The sequence below is a fragment of the Apodemus sylvaticus genome, chromosome 11, assembly GCF_947179515.1.
Source record: "Apodemus sylvaticus chromosome 11, mApoSyl1.1, whole genome shotgun sequence".
Lineage (NCBI taxonomy): Eukaryota > Metazoa > Chordata > Mammalia > Rodentia > Muridae > Apodemus > Apodemus sylvaticus.
This window is the reverse complement of record NC_067482.1, coordinates 62,222,535-62,246,554: the sequence shown is the minus strand read 5'-3', so window position 1 is coordinate 62,246,554 and position 24,020 is coordinate 62,222,535. Positions and strand designations below refer to the sequence as shown.

Below are 24,020 nucleotides of genomic sequence, written 5' to 3'. Positions count from 1 at the left end.
TCTTCTCACACCGATAGCTCAAGGAGAGGGCTCTAGTTAATTGTTCTTATATTTTAGCAGTTACCTTAGGGCCATGAGTAAGCATTAGTCCAAATAGCTCAGGACGGCTTCCCACAAATATCAACATGCTACAATAGTATAATTTGGAGAGATCTTATTTTTAAAGGTGTAGGAGACCCAAATGATGCAGTAATCAAGTAAAAGCAGTCTTTGAGGTTTTTATTTTTAGGCTTGGGATGACATACAGAAAGTGTCTGAGCCTGTTCAGCCTGCTACTAAAAAGGTACCATAAACTGGGAAGTTTGTAAATGTAATATTCATTTCTCACCTTTCCCCTCATTATTAGGCTAAGAAGTTTCAAATTAAGCCAACAGCCAACAGATTCTGTCTGCTGAGGACTTCCTTTCTGTTTCACAGATGGTGCTATTTCAAAGCATCCTTTAACAGGGTTTGTGTGGAGAGGTGTGTAGTCTTCCTCAGGACTCTCTTTTATGGGTGTAAGTCCAACTGTGACAGTTCTACAACTCTGGACAAATCACCTCCCCATGATCCCACCTTGAAGGTAAGCATTTTGCTGAGGGGAACACAGACATACATATTTATGTCAAAAAGCAGCTGTGATGCTCACATGGGAATATGACCACCCTATGTACCCCTAGGTGTATGTGCTGGCTTAAATAGGAATGACCCCCATTCATATATTTGAAAGCTTAGTCACCTTGGAGTAGAACTTATCGATAGGATTAGAAAGATTAAGAGGTGTGGCCTTATAAAAGAATTTATCTCACTGGAGTTGGTCTCTGAAGTTTTCAAAAGCCCAAATACACACATGTGGGTTTCTCTCTGTCTCTAACCTTGGGCTCCCCCCCCCCCAATAAGGCTGCAGCTTAGCTCCCATATTCTAGCCACATCAAGTAGCAGAACTTGGTATCTTCAGCCATGTGGTTCTGACTTTAGTTAGTCTCAAGGATACAAGAAAGATGTCATGAAATTTCCCTCCACAGTCAAGGAAAGTCACTGAGGCCCAGAGAAGCCATTATATTTAGCTGTGAAGGTGAAACCTGGATTGTGTTAGAAACCCCAAGACATTGGAGATACCACTCATAGGATACCTACCAATGTGAGCTGCAGATCAAGGGGCTGGGGGCGGAGACCAGCCAAGAGAAAGAAGTGCATTGTAGTCAACAGAGTTGAAGTGATCTGATGAACATCTTGACATCAGACATGATGAATCAGAGTTTGAGGTTTGCCCTGCTGTTTTTCTTTTGGTCCAGTTTTTCCTTACTCTGCTTCCTTCCCTTTCCTTTGTAATCTAATGTATATTCTGTCCCACTGTATGTGGAAAGTATGTGATCTTTTATTTTGTTATAACTTCAGTTTTATGAGGAATCACAGTTAGATTGCCTTGAGTCTCAGAAGAGACTTTGAACTTTAGCCTCTTAAACAATTGAGATTTTATAGACTCTGGGGACTTTTGAAGTTGATCTGAATACAGGATTGCATTATATGTCTACAAGCCTATGGGAGGCAGGGAGTGGAATGCTTATTAATATTTATTATTTATTAATATTATCCACTAACAATATCCAAATATCTATTAATATTCTCCACTAAATCCAAACAAAAGCCAGAAATAAAGAGCCAGTTGACATGGACCATCCCAAGGCAAACAGTATTAAAAATGACAGAGCTAGCCTGTAGCAGCAAAAAGAATTACAAAATTAAATTGAATAAGAACCCCTTCCCCACAGGCTCATTGATTTGAATGTTTAGTAACCAGGGAGTGAAATTCTTCAATAGCATTAGAAGTATGAGGAGGTGTGGGCTTGTGAGAGGAGGTGTGTCACTAGGGGTTGGACCTTGAGCCTTTTAAATACTCTGACCTGGCCCAGCGGTTCCTGCTCATTCCCAGCCTGTGGATCAAGATGGATCTCTCAACTCTGCTCCAGTGTCTTGCATGCCAGTGCACTACATTCATGATGACAACAGATTAAACCTCAGAAACTGTACCCAATTCCCCAATTAAGTACTTGGGGTTTTTTTGTTTGTTTGTTTTTGTTTTCTATAAGAGCTGCCTTGGTCATGATGTCTCTTCACAATAGCATAACAGTGACCAAGAAAATGGAAAACTCAATATTTTACTCTCCAATAATTCCCATTTATTAATAATCTTCACTTATTAAACCTAAATAAAAGCCAGAAAATAAAGAGGAAGTTGATATGGTTCAGACCAATGACCATCCCAAGGCAGACAGTACTAAAAATTTCAGAGTGGGGCTGTGGCAGCAAAAAGAAATTATACTCTCTTCTGTGGTTTCAGTTTTTTCCCCATATTGGTAGATACCTCATCCCCTTACATAAAATAAAGTATTAACTTAAATCTAAGAAGTTGAGAAGGGGATTCTCCTACACTCCAGAGTGTGAGAAACAGTTGCACCTCAGCTCATGCTCCTGGTTATCACCACCCACATGCTTTTGGTCCTAAAATCCACACCGCTATCTGGTCTATCCAGCTGCCTTCCAATCAGTTTCACGTGGTTTTCTTAGAAGCTTCTCAAACTAGGATAGCCCAGAAAGTACTCATCATTTTTGAATGATGCCCTGACAAGTTTGTTTTTTTTTTTTTAATAAAACAAAACATAAACATAAAGTACAAAAGTTTTATTTAGAATTAAGGGAGGCTTACACAATTATTGGTCATTTTTTAAAGTAAAGAACTGGAACATTTATTTTGTGCATCATACATGGTCTGAGGTCTGAAATAAAACATGAAACTTCTGCCCTACACTTGAGGAAAAAGGTAAGACTTTAGGCTTAACAAAGGGAATTCTAGAGAAGAGCGAACTAGAAATCTCTGAAAGAGTTTAATCTTTTAACAGATATCACCTAAATTATTGCTGATGGAATTGCAAAGGAACACATTTTCCCCCTGCGCCAATTTCATGAAAATATTCTGAAGGACAAAATAACATATTTATAGCTATAAAATAAAGTATTGTAAATTTATAATTATAGTTATATATTACAAAATTAGAGCATTCTGCAGTTGAATGTAAGAACACATGGAATGGTAATATATGACAGGGAAGGAATTAGCCTGACAGAAAGGTAATAGAAACCCATGGCTGTCAGCATCTAAGGCAGTCATTTGGAGGGCATTAAATATTCCTGCGAAGCTATGAGATAAGCGCATAGACTGGAGCGAGGCAGAACCGGAGGACTAGAGCGAATCAGCGTCTCTTCTCTGGAAAATATAACTTAAACTTCCTTTAAGTTATATTTTCCCAGGGCTCCTTTGTCACCTGCGAAGGTATACAGGTGCGCTTTTTGGCCAGTGACTCTTGGAACGCCCCCTAGTTGCTAGGCAACCTCCTGAGTGTCTTTGTATCTTCCTTATAATTGGGTGAGCGCTAGCGGCGCGCGCGTGACGTCACTGCACGGAGCCGGATGTCCATGCTACTTTAAGTTAGTTTCCTGAATCGCCGCAGCCCGCGACTGTAGCAGAGGGCTTTGGCGCGAAGAGCCCGAGGGAAGCTCCTCGAGGGCGGCGGCTGGCGAGCGCCGGTGGCGGCGGGAGAGGCGGTAGGAGAGGGCACCAGAGGCCGGAGCCTCGGTGTGGGGGTTCTCTCATGTTGGCTTCCCACGGCTAGAGCCGCCGGAGCTTGTTACTAAGATCCCTAGAGCGCGGGAGCTCCCGGAGCTTGGCTGGAGTACACTGTAACTGGAATCCGCTCAGATCTCTCCGGTTCCCCTCCCCGCCCCCTTCACAGCACTGTCTACACACCACACCCCCTCGTTTTTAACATTAATAACACTCTGGAGCTGGATTGAACTTCGGTGCTGGGAAGTGGGTTGAAATGGTGATGGGATGTTTGAAAGATGGAAAGTAGATTTTACTTCATGCTAAACAAGAGAATGGGGCTGTCTGTTGCAGTTTGAAGGGCTTTTGCAGTTGGACAACAGCTTCGTTAGCTGAGAGACATTTTAACTTTTTGGAACTTTCTAGGTTTCTAATTAGAGAATAGAAGAAAGATGGCGATTAGTGCCCTGATCTTAAACTAGAGGCTACTGAAATTTGGTATTTGTAAAGCAAAGATAATGTGAATTTCCTAGCACATACAGGTGCCCCCAGTCCCTTTTATACAGAGACCCAATGAAAGCTGGGGGGTTTGTGTTGTTTGTTGTTTACACCTCTGACATTGTGACGTAATGTAAGCCCTCCACATTAAGTGGATTTCTGTATTCTGGTCTATTTAGAATCCTAGGAAAGAAATGAGGGGGTGACTTGGTAGTATTTATAGCAGCGCATTTTTCACCATTTTATTTCCTCTAGTCACTGCTATATCACACTGCCTACCTCAAATCATTTAAAGAACAATCTAGTCCGAAGATGAAGTAAGCCTTTTTCCTTCACAAAATATATGAGGCCATGCTTGTCAGTGATGGAATAATATTCACTCAGGTGGATAATATTGTTTTAAGCCAAACATCCTTATGGTGTCTCATAAAGTAAAAAGCGATACTTTTAACAGTTAAAGATTATTTTTGCCAGATATGCTGCCACATGCCTTTAAGGACTCCTAGCACTTCAGAGACATAGGCAGGTAGATCGCTCTAAGCTCAAGGCCACTCTAGGCTACATAGAAAGTTCTATATAATGAGACCCTGGCTAAAAAAAACCAAACATCTAGTATTTTGGGAAGATCCTAGAGGCTTGCAAACCAGCCTAGTAGAACCCCTAGGCTCCAGGTTCAGTGAGATAGCTCACAAAATGGCGGAGAGCAACAGCAGAAGATACCCAGTGTTGGCCTCTGGCCTCCATGGACACCTGCTTGCAGACATTAATGTGCATGTGTACAGACTCATGATACAAACTACCTGGAATACTTAAAACACCTTGGAAGCTCTGTTTTCTAGAATGTTTAAAAGCTTCCCAAGTGAAGAGATTCAGTGGCTGTGAAACTGATTTAAAATATAAAGTAGGGCCAAGGAGATGGCTCAGCTGGTAAAGAACCTGATCACACAGCGTCCTTTAAGAGCTTAGGTGGTGATCTGTCTGTCGTCCCAGCACATGTGAGGCACTGACAAGGGAATTCCTGGCACAAACTGACCATCTACATTAGCCAATAAGGGGAGCTCTGGGCACAGTGAGAGACCCTGCCCAATAGATAAAAAGGGAAACTTTTGAAAATGATGGTAAGTTCAGGCCTCCACACCTATATCTGTATATAACTGTATTCATTTTGGCAGATGGACAGATTCTGAAATTGTTGTATTATCTGCAGGGGTGAAAGAGAAGCTATGCAGAGACCAGAGTGCTCTGGGGGTGTGCAGTTGAGAAGCAGAGCAACAGGTACAGAGTTTTACCTTTACAAAAGGGAGAGGTCAGGTTTGTTGTGATGCATTCTGTGTTCCAGTTGGATACAGGATCCACTTCTGTTGCTTTTCCATCTTTTGTACTGATGTTCTGCTAGCTTTTTTTTTTTTTCTTTCTAGGTAATAATGAGCAACGCACATCCTCAAGCACACAAATGAAACACAGGTCTACAGCTCAGCGGAGCAAATCCTCCTCATTAGCCAGTTCTCCAGAGGCTGCAAGAAGGGCTCATCCTCGGCCAAGTGATAAACTCAACCCTAAAACCATTAACCCTGTGAGTACAGTGTCCTCAAGCGGTACATTTTTACTTATTATAAAAGTACATTATATTTTTATACTTTATGGTACATTATATTTTAAAGCACTACATTTTAAAGGAATAGGCATTTAGCTGATTCCAGTTTAGTTATTCTGAATGCTCTCTTGGGTTTCCTTTTTGCTTGTTTTTTTAGCTATTATGTTGTAAATTGTATGTCAGCTTTTTTTTCTATCCTACTTTCTACTGTCAGCGAAGTAACTTGCCTTCAGCTGCTATGGAATGGCGTATTCATGGCATTCTGTGCTCATATCAAACAATTAACCATTTTGTATGTTCTACAAATTTGGTCTGCCAGAAACCATGCTATAATCCTCCATTTAATGGACTCATAAGGCCAGTTTGGAGAAGTTACACAGATTCTCTGACCTCTGCGTATCTGTACTTGGCTGAAGGGCGTGCAGGCCATATAGTGCTGGCAAAAAGCAACTGTCCTCACTCTGTCCTTACTGCCACTTCTGTAATCTAGAAGATAGGTTCACATAGATGTTTATAAGACTTGTTCCCGGTCTCTGATTCTACCAAGCCTGACCCCTTGTTTCACAGAAGCATAAAGGGAATTTGGAGAAGATAAATTGATTCTCTGGTCCTTACACATCTGTGCTTGGCCAGAGGGCATGTGGGAAATACAGGGATTGGTAAAAGCAAGTCTCTACTCTCTGTATTCTTAATCCAAGTATTTTTATTCAGTATGAGAGAGAAAGTGGAAAGACCTTTTGGTTTGTGTATGGTTTGAGTCACCTGCAAACCTTTAAGTCAAATTAGGGGTTGAAGGGAAAATTACTCCAAAGGCTTGGTTGTGTGTTTTTTCACAGTTGTGTGGCTGAGCAGGGGTATGCACAGTGTAGGTATTGTGCGTGTGCACATGTGCCTGATCTCAGCAGGATTAAACTAGAAGATCCCATTAAGAGAAGGCGGTGGTGATATTTTTGTTCTGTAATTTCAGTTTGGTGAACAGCCACGGGCCCCTTCTGCATTCGCAGCTATTTACTCTCAAGGAGGCATTCCTTGCAGGTAAAATCAATACGATCCATAGCTGACTGTGTGGCTGTAAGTAATTGAATGAAATCAACCTATTATTCAGCTTAAATTGTTGAAAATTTATTTACTAGTGAGATTAAAATCAAAGGTGACTTGTTACCTTGATTGTTAAATTGGTTTAAATCTCTGGATATTGTTGATAAAAAAACATCAACTACAATATGTAATTACTAAGATCTGTAGTAAAGCACCAAATAACTCAAGAAATTAAATTGAACGAGTGTGCCACTTTTGGTACAACTAATTTAAGCATTAAGCATTCACACGCTTCTACAAATTGAAAACAACAAAAAATTTCCAACCAAACCAAAATGTCACCTATCTTGTAGGTAATGTAAACAAATTTCAAAACTGCATTTCTTAAATAAAATCTTCAGATTTGGAGTGAAAAATAAGCTAAAGAAGCATTCTTGAATTTATTATTGCTATTTAATTCTTAAATTCTAAAGTGAAGGGTTAGGGATATAGCTCTGTTACTGGAGTGTTTCTTATCACACATGAAGCCCTGAGTTCAATCTCCTAGCACTTAGTTAATTTGGCCTGGTTATGCATACCTGTAATCTCAGCACTGAGGTGGGGAAGCAAGAGGAAGGTCACCCTTGGCTACACAAGGTGGGATTGCGGCCAGCCTGGTCTACAGGAGATCCTGTCTCTGTCTCTCTGTTTCTTTGTCTTCTGTCTCTGTCTGTCTGTCTCACACACACATTCACACATTCACACATTCACACATTCACACACACACACACACACACACACACACACACACACACACAGAGAGAGAGAGAGAGAGAGAGAGAGAGAGAGAGAGAGAGAGAGACGCTTCCTTTTGTTTTTATGTGTCTTGAGTGATCTTCTTGAGTGCTTTCCCCAGAGTAATGGAGAATTGCTAGAAATGTAGAAAGTCACCCTCCTGAGGCCTCCTGCAGCAGTCAGGCTGTGGAGCCCAACGGAACCAAGAAAGTAAAGTGGTGCTAGCGAATGACCAGTGAGTCACAGTCATGACAGTCACATCAGCTATGCTTCAGGATGGCTGTGTAGGATAGTGAGAGGCTTTCAAAGGGGACATTTCATTTTCCTGGACTTATTTATTTTCTCTTTAATAAGGAGTAAAACAGGTTTTCCTTCAGATTATTAGTGTTATCAGTTTAGGAAAATGTTCTCTGTAAACATTATCTGGTGTAGTTAGTACATACTTTCTATTTTCTAAAAGTTACCTTGTATTGTAATTGTGTCTGAGAGAGATCAGTGAGATGTGTATATTGAGATTCTGACAGAGTGACTATGTTTAAACATTCTGTAATATAACCTTAGTATGCAGTTTTGTGAAAAACATGGGCATATGAAGGCTTGTTTACCTGCACTGCTTTGTCTGTGTCCTTAAGAGTATGATATTCCTGTATGTCACAAAATCATTTCACATCTCTATTCTGTGGAGAGTATTGTGTTATAAGTTCCCTGCTTATAAATGCTTGTGGTGTTTCCTTCTACATTCACTGACTTTTGTGTTTTAGATTGGTACATGGCTCAGTAAAACACAGATTACAGTGGGAATGCCCGCCTGAAATTCTTCCATTTGACCCACTTCTAATTACACTAGCTGAGGTAAAACATTCTAATTCTTGTGAGTGCTTATAGAAAAAAATATTTTAAAATATTTTACTGTTATTTTGCATGGTATAAGTACATCTCATTCTATAGTTTTAAAATAAGTATCAAGTGGGAGGCATTAAAATATTGGACTCTAAGAAAGTAATTCTAATTGTGTTTTATACACACACACACACACACACACACACATATATATATATATATATATACATGTACACACACACACACACACACACACATAGAGGTATGTAAGATATCACATAAACACACACACACAAACACGTATATAAAAGATATTAATTAGCCAGTCTTATAAAAATGAAGATATAACAGGAATGAAAGAATGAACAAAATGGATGGTAAATCATACCTAGTTCTTTTTCTTTTGCCTCATTTCTTCCCTCATACCTTACATCCTCACTATAGTTTCCCTTGCTCCACTCCTCACTGTCTGACACCTAGCACACACCCCCAGATCCACTAGTCTTCATTTCCCTTCAGAAAAAAAGCAAGCCTCCTGGAGATACTAACTGAACACAGCATAACAAGTTATGATAAGACTAGGTACAATGTCCCATATCAAGGCTGGACAAACCCAACCCAGTGGCAGAAGAGTCTGACAGCCCCTCTTCCCACTGTTAGGAGTCCCAAAGAGCACTAAACTACACAACCATAACATATATGCAGAGGATCTAGTACAATCCCACGTAGGCTTCAAGATTCATAACTCTTTTATATAAAATTGCAAACCATTAGACTAATCAAAGCTAGTAATATATTACATAGTCCAAATGGTTAGGGTAAACAACGTGCTTTAATTTGGGAAGTCCTTCAAGGCTTCTGCTTTTACAACTCTTTAAAACAAGCCCCTCTAAAACATTTGTTTGCTTGCTTGCTTGTTCGTTTGTTGTGGGTGTGGGTGTGGGTGTGGGTGTGCCATAGATCGCATATAGAAATCAGAGGCCAACTTCTAGTAGTTGGTTTTCTCCTTAGACCATATGGGGTCAGGGATGAACTCCCGTATCAGGATTAGTGGGAACTGCCTTTACCTGTCACGGTACCTCAGTGGCCAAGACCAGTAGTGTCTATGTGTCTGCGGCCACCACCAGTACCTTTGTTTCTGTACTGGATAGCAGCTGGCTTTGTTCTTCTCCTTACTTAATAATGGGGAGGAAGTACAGACAGACCACTGCTGAGGTTCATTCCAGTGTTGCCTTACAATTCCCCATCTGGAAATGAATAAGATACAGGTACTGTTAGGACAGGTACTGAACCTTTGAATGAGTGGTTTTCCATGTTGTTGATTTTGTTTCAGGAAACACGATAAGACAATGAGCAGGGGCTATTTGACCACTGTTTGGAAGCAGATACTCGGGTCAAATTGACAAAATACTGAAAATTAGCAGCTTTTAACTTGATTTTTTAGCTGGTTATTTAGACCTGCTTCACAGAGAGATCCAAGAGCATTGCTGCTGCTTTCTCTTTGTTTTGTCTGACCTTTTTCAGGGGTCAGTCAGTCATTTTTATCTTCTAGTACTGGCTGGTAAATAATGGAGTGCTGACTATTTTCTAAGGCATTCAGGAAGAAAGGCATCATGACAAATGCCATACATAGATTGTTTTCAAATTGTGCTCCTCTGTGAACAGCATATTTAGGTTCTGACAGGGCTTGTCCCAGACAGCCAGTGCAGGATCTGCCTTGTAAATATCTTAATGTATTTAAGTGTGAAGGACTCTGTTGCTGGAACTCACTGAGCACAAACAGGGTCCCCTATGGAGCACACAGCGAGCAGTTTGCTGTCTTGCAGTGACCTCAGTGTTCTGGTGACTTCCTTTGACTACTAGTAGCATTTCCTTGGTCTCCACCTCTCCTCAGCATTTCTGTCCCTGTTTTTCTTGTAATGTTTTTCTTTTTTATCTTTTTAGTTTTTTCCTTCCTTTTTATTATTCTATTGATTTTTCCATTTCTTGCTTTCATTTTTTCTCTTTTCTTGTAAGACTAAAGATTTATTCTTACAATGTATCATGTATTTTTTACATGATTTCTCAGTATAATTCAAATTATAATTGCTGAAATTGCTCATTGTAATTAGAAAAATATTAAATAAACTTCTAGTTTCATTTACACTAGCATTGAGTTCTGTGGTTGGTAACATAACCAAAAGGTACTGAATCAAGTTTCTATGTTTTTCTTTTCTTTGTCAGGGTCTGAGGGAGACCAAGCATCCTTATACTTTTGTGTCAAAGGAAGGCTTTAGGGAGTTACTTCTGGTCAAGGGTGCTCCTGAAAAAGCTGTCCCTTTGCTACCTCGACTGATCCCTGTGCTGAAGGCAGCTTTAGTAAGTCATTTATCTCACTGGACTTCGTTATTCCCAATAACATGGTTGGATAAAAACTCTTGATACAAGAGAATATTGTCTGTTCTTTCCCTCCCCCATATACATGTAAATTAGTGCTTAACTTGTGGTTTGACAAGTATGTGCAGTGTCAGAGTCAGACAGTTATATGTACTTGACCGCTTTAGAGGATGTATTTTCAGGGTCCTGGGAGTAAAGGAAACCTTTTAGGTAGTTAGAGGGCATAACTCAGGTGACTCTGTCTGTTCTCTGAATAATAGATGCATATTAGTAACTACTCTTATCTGATGGAAATTGTTTTAGATGCACTGCAATAAAGCTTTTTACTCCCAAAATTCTGTTTGTTGATAGATTTCTAGGATAAAATGCTGAATCCTGCTTGTCTCACACCTGCTTACCCCTTTCCCTATTCTCCTCCCTTTCATTTTTCCCATCTTGTCCCTTTACTTGATTCCATTGTACAGGTCTCATTGAGATATAAGTGCACTAATTCTTGTAAAAAATCCATTCTAAAAGTAGAAAGTAGAACTGTCTGTAAAGGTTCCTGGCAAGGGTCCAAATGAAAGTATCCATAGACTCTTGGAGGGTTGTGCAGGCTTTAATTGTTCCTGTTAAATGGCCCACAGGTTCATTCTGATGATGAAGTGTTTGAAAGAGGACTGAGCGCACTCGTGCAGCTGAGCGTGGTTGTTGGCCCGTCTCTGAATGGCCATCTGAAACTTCTGCTTACAAGTGTGAGTACTGCACAGAGGAGAGTAGTTGTGCTTATCCTTATAGCCCCAGCCTTCAAATCAAGCACTAACCTAGCTCAAATCCTTAAAAACACAGTTTCTTGTCATGGTATAACATACCTGGCAGAAACAAACAAGTGGTAAAAGGAATTGATTGGACTCAGCGTTCCACAGGTGTCCATCCTTCATGGCAGAAGGACGTGGTAATGAGGAACAGGTGACCTTGAAGTGGGCATGAAATGGGTGAGCAGCATGTGGGAAGAGCACATGGCAAGGGTTCAGGGGTTCTTTCTACCCCGACCCCATTTCTTTCAATAACACTATCACATGAAAAATCCAAGATCAGTCTGCTCCTGGGTTAGAGCCTCTGAACTTTCTCTGTCAAAACATGTGCACACAAACCAAGAGCTTTATTTACCTGGATGTTATTCTGTCCAGTCATGTTAGCAGTGAGTGCTGACTCTAACCAACAATTGACTTTTAGACAAAGGATGTCAGAGAGTATTTAGTAGACAGTGCCTCTCTATTATTTTCTAGTAGATTTAACTTTAAATACTGATTTTAGGTTTCTAATAAAAAGTGCTCAGCATCATTCTGTTAGACCTACGTCTAACAGAATTGGGGAATATATTCCCCAAATGCTTAGCAGAGGGTGTGGCGTGTCGTAGCTGAGCTGTCTAGGTGGTTGTGTGCAGAAATGCATGTATTTAATGGGAATGCTGCTGTAGTTCTGACTGCCTGCATGGCACTGCCTCTCTGCAGTGCCTCTGAGCCTGGCTTCCTTCATCTGTGCTTTCCTCTTTAAACAACAACTTACATGGCTGGCTATGGTGTGTTTAGGATGTAAGCAGAGATAAGTGGTCTGTGCTTTCTACTCTCCTTTCCTTCCTGTTACTTCTCAGCTCCCCCTCTTACTGCTGGCTAATGTGTGCTTTGGAGGCGGAGCGCTCTATCACAGTTCTCTGCATGCATCACATTGCATGTGATGAAATAAGGATGCCATGCTTTTGTAAACGTGACTTTTGTGTGAGTATGTGTGTTTGTATGTGGGGGCAAGAGTATATGTGCCTGTATGCCCCCACATATGCTTGTACAGGGCAACCTCAGGTGTTGTCTTCAGAAGCACTGTCCACTTCCTGTCACACAGATCTTCTGTTTACCTGGAGCTCACCAATTAGGCTGTGCTGTCCGGCCAGTGGGTCCCAAGGAACCACCTGTTCCTGTCATCCCAGTGATAGGATTATAAACAGAATCCACCACACCCAGCTTTTAATGTGGGTAATGGGTATTAAAGTCAGTCATTTCCTCAGCCCCAGATAACTTGTAGCAGATATTGTGAGAAAGGTAGAGCTTGAAATGACATAACTTGTAACCAAATGTTCTATTGTTACATGTAAATTTTAGTGAAGCATTTACTGAAACAAACGTTGTTAAAGTTTTTTAAAGTTAGACTTCCTTAAATTAAGGCATGCTCAAAAGTTATTTGTGTTTATAGCAGAGATTATTTATTTGTAACTCCCTTCCCCTAATTTTCAAAAGCTTTCGAAGAGGCTAATGGACAAAAAATTCAAAGAGCCCATCACCAGTGCTTTGCAGAAGCTGGAGCAGCACGGCGGAAGTGTAAGTAGAACTCTGCTTGTGCCCTGCCGTGTTGTTTCTGTACAGTCTACCTTCAGTCCTAGTAGAGGTGTGTGAGCTCGCTGCCGCTGCACGTACAAACGTGAAATTTCCTGCTTTTTCCTCTTTTAGGCTAAGAATTTCTTTTACTGTGATGGTGTAGGTTTTTTTTTCTAATTTGATTTAATTATTTTACTTATTCACTTATTATATCCTGCTCACCACTCCTCTCTCACAGTCCCTTTCCCCATACTCAGGGTGGAAACCTCCCCTGCGTTTCCCTTTACCCTGGCACATCAAGTCTTTGCAGAGCTAGGCACATCCTCTCCCACCGAGGCCAGACAAGGCAGCCCATCTAGAAGAACTTATCCCACAGACAGGCACCAGCTTTAGGGATAGCCACCTCTCCAGTTGCTCAGGGCCCACATGAAGGCCGAGCTACTCATCTCCTACATATATGTGTTGGGGAGCTTAGGCCCAACCCCTGTATTCTTTGGTTGGTGGTTCAGTCTCTGAGACCCTGAGGGTTTTGGTTAGTTGACTGCTGGAGTTAGTTGACTTCTTATGGAGTCTCTATCCTCTTCAGTGCCCTCTCCCCTACTTTTCCATAAGAATACCCAAGTTTGGCGGTGGGGTTCTACATCCATCTGACTCAACTACTAGGTGGAGCCATTCAGAAGACAGCCATGCTAGACTCCTATCTGCAAGCATAAGAGTATCTATCATTAATAGTGTCAGGAATTGGTGCTTGCCCATGCAATGGGTCTAAGGTTGAGCCAGTTATTAGTTGGGCATTCCCTTAGTCTCTCTTCCATGCCCTGTCCCTGTGTTTCTTGTGGACAGGATAAATTTTGAGTCAAAAGTTCTGTGGGTGTGTTGGTGTCTCTATTGCTTCACTGGAGTTCCTGCCTGGCTACAGGAGATGGCCTCTTCAGGTTCCATATCACATTGCTGTGAGTCTCAGCTATAGTCACCCCCATTGATTCTTAGGAGCCTCCCTTATCCCAATTTCTTTATCTCTTCCCTGACCCAAAGATCATTGAGTAGAGAACTGTTCAGTTTCCATGAGTAAGTAGGCTTTCTGGTGCTTTTGGTGTTGAAGTTCAGCTTTATTCCATATAGTCTGATAAGATACAAGGCATTATTTCAGTTATTTTTTGTATCTGTTGAGGCTTTCTTTGTGACTGAGTATATGGTCAGTTTTTGGAAAAGTACTCATGAGGTGCTGAGAAGAAGGTCTGTTTTATTTTTGTGTTTGAGGGAAATATTCTGTAGGTGTCTGTTAGGTCCATTTGATTCAAAATGTCGGTTAGTTTCATTATTTCTTTAGATTTGTCTGGATGACCTTTCAATTGGTGAGAGTGAAGTGTTGAAGTCTCCCACTATTAATGTGTGGAGTTTGATGTAAGATTTAAATTTTAGCAATGTTTCTTTTACAAATGTGATTGCCCTTGTTTTGGGAGCATAGATATTCTAAATTGTCATATCTTGGTAGGTTTTTTTCTTTGATGAGTATGAAGTGTCCTCACTGTCTCTTTTGATTAATTTTGTTTGAAAGTCTATTTTGTTGGATACTGGAATGGCTTCTCCAGCTTGCTTCTTGGGTCTGTTTGCTTGGAAAACTTTTTCCAGCCCTTAACTCTATCGTTATTGCTGAGGTATGTTTCTTGTATCTAGCAGAAAGATGGTGTCAAATCCACTGTGTCTTTTTATTTGAGAATTGGGTGTATTAATATTGAAAAATTAATGACCAGTAATTACTATTTCCTGTTATTTTGGTGGTGGTGGTGGGTGGTTTGGGTGTGCTTCCCTTGTTTTCCTGTGTTTTCTAGGATGTAATTATCCTCCTTGGGTTGGAGTTTTCCTTCTGTTTTCTGTAGGGCTGGATTTATGGATAGATATTGTTTAAATTTAGATTTCTTTTGAAATGTCTTGTTTTCTACATCTGTAGTAATTGAGAGTTTTGCTGAGTATTGTAGTCTAGATTGGCATGTGTGGCATTTTAGAGGTTGTAAGATACCTGTCCAGGCCCTTCTAACTTTTAGAGTCTCTGTTGAGAAGTCAGACATAATTCTGCTTGTATGTTACCTGGCCTTTTTCCGTTGTGGCTTTTAATATTCTTTCTTTGTTTTGTAGATTTTGTTTTTTGATTATTGTGTGCTTGGAGGATTTTCTTTTTTGGTCCAATTTAATTGGTGTTCTATAAGCTTCTTGTAGGTTTGTAGATAGATGATAGACATCTTTGTTTAGGTTGGGGGAGTTTTCTTCTATGATTTGTTGAGAATATTTCCTGATCCTTGGGACTGGGACTCTTTACTTTCTTCTAATCTTATTATTAGGCTAGGTCTTTTCATGGTATCCCAGGTTTCCAGGTTGTTTTGTGTCAGGGATCTTTTTAGATTTAACATTTTCTTTGACTGATGTATCCATTTCTTCTATTGTATCTTCAAGGCCTGAGATTCTCTCCATCTCCTGGATTCTTTTGGTGATGCTTGCATCTCTTGTTCCAGTTCTCTTCCCTGGGTTTTCCATCTTTAGAATTCTCTCAGTTTCTGTTTTCTTTAGTGTTTCCATTTCCATTTTCAGATCTTGAACAGTTTTATTTACTTTCTTCAGCTATTTAATTGTATTTTCCTGTATTTCTTTAAAGGATTTATTTGTTTCTTTAAAAGCCTCCACCTGTTTGATTGTATTTTCCTGTATTTCTTTTATTTAAATTTAATTTATTTGTTTTTTTATTGGATATTTTATTTATTTACATTTCAAATGTTATCCCCTGTCCTGGTTTCCCCCCTTTAAGTCCCCTATCCTGTCCCGCCTGCCCCCTGCTTCTATGAGGGTACTCCCCCATCCACCCACCCATTCATACCCCGCTGCCCTGGGGCATCAAACCTTTGCAGGACCAAGGGCCTTTCCTCCCACTGATGCCTGACAAGGCCATCCTCTACTACATATTCTGCAGCTGGAGCCATGGGTCTCTCTATGTGTACTTTTTGGTTGGTGGTTTAGTTCCTGAGAGCTTGGGGGGTGGGGTCTGGTTGGTTGATATTGTTGTTCTTCCTATAGGGTTGCAAACCCCTTCAGCTCCTTCAGTCCTTTCCCTAACTCCTCCATTGTTTTCCCCATGCTCAGTGGTTGGCTGTGAGCATTCACCTCTGTATTTGTCAGGCTCTGGCAGAGCCTCTCAGGAGACAGCTATACAGGCTCCTGTCAGCAACTTGGCATCAGCAATAGTGTCTGAGTTTGGTGTCTGTATATGGAACCCCAGGTGGGGCAGTCTCTGGATGGCCTTTCCATTAGTCTCTGCTCCACACTTTGTTCCTCTATTTGCTTAGACAGGAACAATTCTGGGTTAAAAATTTGGAGATGAGTGAGTTGCTTAAACCTGTGGATATAGTCTCTACAGGTTCTCTCTCCCCTTTGTTAGCTGTTTTAGCCAGTGCCATCCTATTAGTTTCTAGGAGCCTCTTGCTTTCCTGGCATCTGGGACTTTCTGATGGCTACCTCCAGTTCCCCATCCCCCATTGTTACATACCTTTGTTCAAATTCCCGACTCTCTGTATATCATCTTCGTCTCCTCCCATACCTGATCCTCCCCACCTCATTTTCCCTTCCTCTCTTCCTCCCAAATCTCTCCCACCCTCTACCTCCTGTGAGTATTTTGTTCCCCCTTCTAAGAAGTACTGAAACATCTACACTTTAGTCTTCCTTCTTCTTGAGATTCATTATAGTCTGTGATTTGTATTGTATTTCTAGCTTGTTGCCTAATATCTGCTTATCAATGAGTACATACTATGTGTGTTCTTTTGTGATCTCACTCAGGATGATATTTTCTAGTTCTATCCATTTGCCTGTGAATTTCATGAAGTCATTGTTTTTAATGTCTGAGTAATACTCCATTGTATAAATGTTCTACATTTTCTATATCCATTCCTCTGTTGAAGGACATCTGGGTTCTTTCCAGCTATTGGCTATTATAAATAAGGCTGCTGTGAACATAGTGGAGCATGTGTCCTCCTTATATGTTAGAGCATCTTTTGGATATATGTCCAGGAATGGTATAGCAGGTTCTGTAGGTAGTACTATGTCCAGTTTCCTGAGGAACCACCAAACTGATTTCCAGAGTGGTTGTGCCAGCTTGCAATATGACCAACAATGAAGAAGTGTTCCTTTCTCCAAATTCTAAATAGCATCTGCTGTCACCTGAACTTTTGATCTTAGCCATTCTGACTGGTGTGAGGTGGAATCTCTGTGTTATTTTCATTTGCATTTCTCTGATGACTAAGGATGTTGAACATTTCATTAGATGCTTCTCAGCCATTCAAGTTTCCTCAGTTGAGTATTTGTTTAGCTTTGTATCCCATTTTTAATAGGGTTATTTGGCTCTCTGGAGGCTAACTTCTTGAGTTTTTTGTATATATTGGATATTAGCCCTCTTTGGATGTAGAATTGGTAAAGATCTTTTCCCAATCTGTGGTTTGCAGTTTTGTCCTATTAACAATGTCCTTTGCCTTACAGAAGCTCTTCAATTTTATGAGATCTCATTTGTCGATTCTTGATCTTAGAAAATAAGCCATTGGTGTTCTGTTATGTGTTTTAGGCTCTTCCCCCTTTCTCTTCTATTAGATTCAGTATATCAGGTTTTATGTTTATTTGGAGATCCTTGATCCACTTGGACTTGAGCTTTGTACAAGGAAATAAGAATGTGTTGATTTGCATTCTTCCATGCTGACTTCCAGTTAAACCAGCACCATTTGTTAAAAATGCTGTCTTTGTCCCACTGGATGTTTTTAGCTCCTTTGTCAAAGATCAAGTGACCATAGGAGTATGAGTTCATTTCTGGGTGTTCAATTCTATTCCTTTGATCTACCTGCCTGTCACTGTACCAGTACCATGCAGTTTTGCCTTTTTTTTTTTTTTTTTAAAATCATGATTGCTCTGTAATAGAGCTTGAGGTCAGGGATGGTGATTCCCCAGAAGTTTTTTATTGTTGAGAATAGTCTTTGCTATCCTGGGTTTTTGGTTATTCCAGATGAATTTGCAAATTGCTCTAACTCTGTGAAGAATTGAGTTGGAATTTTGATAGAGATTGCATTGATTCTATAGATTGCTTTTGGCAAGATGGCCATTTTTACTATATTGATCCTGCCAATCCATGAGCATGGGAGATCTTTCCATCTTCTGATATCTTCTTCAATTTCATTCTTCATAGACTTGAAGTTCTCGCCATACAGATCTTTCACTTGTTTGGTTAGAGTCATACCAAGATATTTTGTATTATTTGTGACCATTGTGAAGGGTGTCATTTCCCTAATTTCTTTCTCAGCCTGTTTATCCTTTGAGTAATTTTATATCCAGTCACTTTGCTGAAGTTGCTTATCAGGTTTAGGAGTTCTCTGGTGAAATTTTTGGGGTCAGTTAAGTATACTATTATATCATCTGCAAATTTTGACTTCTTTCTTTCCAATTTTTATCCCTTTGACCTCCTTTTATTGTCTAATTGCTCTGGCAACTTTGTGTACTGTATTATATAGATAGAGAGAGGGCAGCTTTGTCTAGTCCCTGATTTTATTGGGATTGCTTCAAGTTTTTCTCCATTTAGTTTGATGTTGGCTACTGGTTTGTTGTATTTTTTTTTTTTAACACTATGTTTAGTTATGGGCCTTGAATTCCTGATCTTTCCAAGACTTTTATCATGAAGGGTTATTGAATTTTGTCAAATCATTTTTCAGCATCTAATGAGATGACCATGTGTTTTTTTCCTTTGAGTTGTTTATGTAGTGGATTACATTGATGGATTTCTGTATCTTGAACCATCCCTGTATCACTGGGATGAAGCCTACTTGATTATGGTGCATGATCATTTTGATGTGTTCTTGGATTTAGTTTGTGAGAATTTTATTGAGTATTTTTGCATCAGTATTCATAAGGGAAATTGGTCTGAAGTTGTCTTTCTTTGTTGGGTTTTTGTGTGGTTTTAGTATTAGCATAACTGTAGCTTCATAGAATGAATTAGGTAGTGTTACTTCTGTTTCTATTTTGTGGAATAGTTTGAATAGTATTGGTATTGGGTCTTCTTTGAAGTTTTAATAGAATTCTGCACTAAAACCATCTGGCCATCTGTTCCTGGGCTTTTTTTGGTTGGGAGACTTTTAATGACTGCTTCTATTTCTTTAGGGATTATGGGACGTCCTCCTTTAAGGCCTCTAAGCCGCTTTATAAGATTGGATTTAAGGCTGTTTTCTTGTGTTTCATTTGTGTTAGGATATCCAGGGCTTTGTTTAGTAGAATAGCTGTGTTCTGATTGTGTCATGCTGTCCTGGGTTTTGTTGCTTCTCTTTTTTCCAGGCCCTTTAGCCACCTGGATGGCTTTAGCCCCTGGATGTTCCTGTTGTAGTAAGTACTAGGAGGGGACCCAACCTCAATGTTCCCAGTGTGGTAGGTCTCTGGTGGATATCCTTGGGCTGTAAGGATCTTAGACTTGGATGAAGATATGTGGAGAGGTGGCAGGAGAGTAGATTTCTAGTGACGATAGCTGACTGCTCAGGGAAGCTGTGCATTCCTCAGAGGATTCAGCGAGTAGCAAAGATGGGTCCAGGGAGGGAATCTAGCTTGTTTGATTTCAGATCAGCAGGTTTGATGAAGAGAGGTGGCAGGAGAATGGCAGTCTGGCAGGGATGGCAGCCTGCTCAGGGCAGCTGGGCATGCCCCAGAGGACTTGGTGTGGATTCTGATATATTCAAAGGACATCAGACACTTTCAGGCCAAAGTCACTCTCTGATGTTGACAGAAAGTCCCAGAACCTATGTGTGAAAACACACATGGGTGCAGCAGGCAGTGGAGTTAGTTGGGTTCAGAAAGAGAACCTGATGGTCTGATGCTGTAGTTTTAATGATGGCTTTTTCAGAACCATGCTGGGTAGATACAGGCCTGTATATTTTTTTTACAGTCTTGGTAGTATACTCTTAATTTTTCTTTTTAAACTATTTTTGATATTTTGTTTCAACCAGTGAAAAGGTCAGAGAAAGAGTGACCAACAAGTGTTTCAACCGCAACTTGTTTATAGATTTTACATTGATTTATTTCTGCACTTATCTGTACTAGAGAGAAAAGCCAGGTCTTTGTGTGTGTCAGAAGGTACAACTTTAGATACCTGTAGGCATGGATCTGCCTTTTCCTTTATTTGGTCTTGTTTTCTTCTGAGTTTTAGAATCTCCTTGTAGATGGAGATGCCACTTCTACATTAGTGCAGCATATACACATTCTGGAAGAATTGATCTGATTTTTTCCCCAACTTTTCAAGGGGAGGAAAATGGGGACTTCTTTACTATTTGATGTCGGCAAGATTAGTTGAAATTTTATGATTTGAAAAGTATTCAGCTACTTAGCTTAACAATGTAAAACTTTCATTTTCTGTATTTTCTAAATAATTACATGGAAATATATATGATTATATATAATATTTTGCTGTCCATGCCTTAAGTAGCTAATTCTGCTACTTTTAATAATTTATAAATTGCATATATTATTTTTGTGATGAACACCTAAAGTTTATGCATAGGAACTAAACCTTAAAGGGACTGTTAGACAATATAGTTCTTCATTGTGTTTGAGTTCTAGACAGGAGACTGGTAGACCCTGAGGACATGTGCAGAGCCAGTACCTACTAGTCCAGGAACTCTACTTCTGATGAAGTACTTACTTTGTACTTACATACTTGATCATCCTTGAATGTGAATCCCAGAAGTAATTGTGCTTTCCTCCTTTGTGAAATTAATGCCAGTGAACAGATGATAAATAATGACGACAGCTTTTTAAGGTGGACCTCTCCTAGATGGTTGTCTCGCTTCAGGAGACCGTTTTAGGGACTGAATCAGGAAAAAGAGATGGCAGCATCATGTGACATTTATGGATGTCTTTGTGTATGGCAGGAGAAGTTACAGTGGAGATGCATTTCAGAAGCTGTGGTTTGTTATTTGCAGCTGGTCTGCAAAGGATGTAGTTGGTCAATCCAAGGAAAGGAGGCTCCTTTGTCAATGTTACTGGCTTTGGATATTGATAATATTGAATTTTAAAAGAAAGGGGGTTTGTTTTTATAAGAAATATTAAATACTTCTCAGTATTCTTTACTGGCCGTGTGTGTCCTACATTATAATTTAGTAAAGTAGTACTAAATTATGCTATCATTAAGGTTTACTATTGGGTAGAGAGATGGCTCAACAGTTAAGAATACTTGTGGCTTTTGCAGAGAACCTGGGTTCAGTTCTCTGTACTCACTGATTCACAATCTCCGGTTCCAATCGTACATGACCACCCTTGATGGCTTCCTTGGTCATCAGGCATGCACATGGTACAGAGACACACATGTGGGCAAAACACTCATACCCATAAAATTTACACATCTGAAAATATTTTTTAAAAAGCTATGTATTGGAATTAGTGCCTGTGCCTTCCTTCTGGTGTGATTAGTATTGCGCTAACTGTAGATATGCAATACTCCTCTTTTTCTTCCAAGAACTTAAAACCAAATTTCTTCGGTAGTAATGAGTCTTTAAAAAGTTCTTGGGGCTGGAGAGATGACTCATAGGTTAAGAGTGTTGCCTGCTCTTCAGAGGATGCAGTTCTGTTCCCAGTATCCACATGGTGATGGGTTACAACCACAGAAAATTTAATGTCCACTTCTGGCCTCTTTGAACATTCTGTCCACAGATATCTATTCAGAACTCCATACACATAAAATAAAATAAAAAAATAAAAAAAAATTTAAAACCAGGAATTCTTAGTGTAGGTGCTTCTTATTTCTTTTGACTCTTATAGCTTATAATAATGTAAAGGCTCAACTACTGGAGAAATGGAAACATTTGTTACAAACACAGAGACTCTTTCTTATAACTAATCCTTCCCAGTCTTGAGTTGAAAATAGTTTTACAAATGCATGCTTTAGTTTCCGTGCTTCAAACGTGCTTATTTGTCCTGGGAAAGCAAATGCCGTGCACATCATTTCCTTCTAGTATATGTGAACACTGTGACGAGTACTCTCCATAGGACACTGCAAGCACCAAACTCATTTAGGTCCAGGCTGGGCCTCAGAGGGACACTTGCTAGTCGCTTCCTTTACACCAGGATATTGGGTGCAGAGAAGTAATTAACAGAGGCATGCTGGTGGGTACAGGGAAGATAAATGTAAATATTGCTTCTGCACATATTTAGGGTTGTTAGCTTTCTTTTTATTTACCTCAAAAATGTTCTACTCATCTTGTAATTTTGGTTGTATCTTTATTACTACTTTTGTTTGAGGATGCTGACTTTAACTGTCCACAATTGATGGCTACTGGGGGGATGTGGGGAAGAAAGAGGGGAATGACTCAGTTCAGTTTAAGATGTCCATCACTGAGAGTTTGACCATGCTCCAGTGAGCATCTAGATAAAAATTCAGTCTCCCTCCCTCCCTCCCTCCTTCCCTCCCATCCTTCCTTGATTTAATTTTTTTTCGTGGTGTCAGAAGGTTCGGAGGAGTCTTGTATACTTCTTAACCAACACTTGTAAATGTAGTGCCTACTGAGTAACTGTTTTCTAATGTCCATGTTTTCTTCTGTTGTTAGGCAAGTCTTATCATCATCAAATCCAAAATCCCAACATATTGCTCTATCTGCTGTTGAATAAGGGAGAGGCAGCAAAGGCCACGCTGCTTCCTCAGGTGCTGACAGTGGCTGCCTGGACTTTTTGTCAGTTCAGTTCATTCCGACTGAATGGCATTGGCGGCGGGGACCATGCCAAGTCCAGAAGAGTCATCATACAAGATGCTTGTCAACAAAAAGCTAATTAAAGTAATGTGCATAAAAGTTGAGTGCTGTAGGGGTTTCTCATCCATCATACCTATGTGTGTATGTTCCAATGCATTTTTACTTACAGACCATCTGAAGATCACTTTGTAGCTGAGCCTTATTTTATTGGTTTTTATATTTATCAAGACTGAAAAAGTTTTAAGATAGCAGGTAAACATTTGTGACTGAATTATTAGCCAGGATGTGTAAATGTGTATTTTATAATGTGGGAATGCTATTACAAGTTTGTTGTTTATTACAACTTTTTAAACTACCTAAACTTTAGGTGTTAATTGTAATTAAGTAAATGCTATTTTTGCATTTTGTAGTCCCAAAATACTGATGATAATGATACATGTGTGTATATATATACACAAAAACACAGATATTCAGAAATTAAAATCTCAAGTTACATGTATTCAGTGATATTGTAGTTGTACTTATTTGTGTTTCCCAGTTACTTGGTGTGTTAAAACATAATTCATTGATACAGCCCAGAGTTTCTAATAAGCCTGTAACTTACTCTAGATCATTCTGCAAGAGAAATAGAAAATGGGAGCAAGGCCTCGCTCTTACTGACAGGAAGAGTAGCTGTAGGGCCTTGGATAGCCACAACAGATTCAAGGCATAGCCCCTGGTTGGCAAGCATTGAGAGGTAGTTACTGTGTCACATGACGGTGGCAGCATGCGCTCGAAACACTGGATAGAGGATGCTCTGCCCATTAGCAGTTCTTCCTTCAGATAGTTACACAGCTGTCAGTTGGAAGAATACAAGCAATTGCTGAGGCTCCATACTACAGACATGCCTGTTCTCCCCCAGGGTGTCTTTGGTCGGGTCTACAGTACCTTGTCACATTCTCAGACCATGTCTGCCACAGTGACTGCCTGACTTCAGTCTTGCCAAAGATAGTGACAGGCAGGTTTTAATCTAGTAATTAACTATAGAACTTGTTAGAATATAAAGGTATAGTACGCAAAGTAGAGTAATAAACACTTTATTTTGCTTTTATTTTTCCCTTTTGAGATACAAAATGTGCACATTGAGTTTACACAAACACGCGATGGCAGATTTCTGTACATGTACTGTACTACTCTTAATTCCTACACTGGTGATAGCAGGGCAGCTTTCAACATCCTATCTCTACACC

The 24,020-nt window shown here is 40.0% G+C and overlaps 2 protein-coding genes across 3 annotated transcripts in view; one reads left to right on the top strand and one right to left on the bottom strand.

Annotated features, from left to right (window-relative positions):
* The first annotated feature begins 3,448 nt into the window (after positions 1–3,448).
* Pacrgl (parkin coregulated like) lies at positions 3,449–23,290 on the top strand. 2 transcript variants are annotated; one of them, XM_052199181.1, is made up of 9 exons: positions 3,449–3,582; positions 5,286–5,353; positions 5,497–5,651; positions 6,640–6,707; positions 8,246–8,336; positions 10,548–10,682; positions 11,327–11,434; positions 12,971–13,051; positions 22,651–23,290. In XM_052199181.1, exons 2-9 carry the CDS (start codon positions 5,302–5,304, stop codon positions 22,705–22,707), a joined length of 747 nt encoding a protein of 248 aa, XP_052055141.1. In that variant the 5' UTR covers positions 3,449–3,582; positions 5,286–5,301; the 3' UTR covers positions 22,708–23,290. The 2 variants fall into 2 exon arrangements, with proteins under 2 accessions (XP_052055141.1, XP_052055142.1); XM_052199182.1 differs by lacking the exon at positions 5,286–5,353.
* Kcnip4 (potassium voltage-gated channel interacting protein 4) overlaps positions 18,483–24,020 on the bottom strand; it is a 496,003-nt gene continuing 490,465 nt past the window's right edge. The window contains exon 6 of the mRNA XM_052199186.1: positions 18,483–18,603. Coding sequence (XP_052055146.1) covers positions 18,538–18,603 — 66 coding nt within the window. The 3' untranslated portion in view covers positions 18,483–18,537. The remainder of the gene's footprint in view (positions 18,604–24,020) is intronic.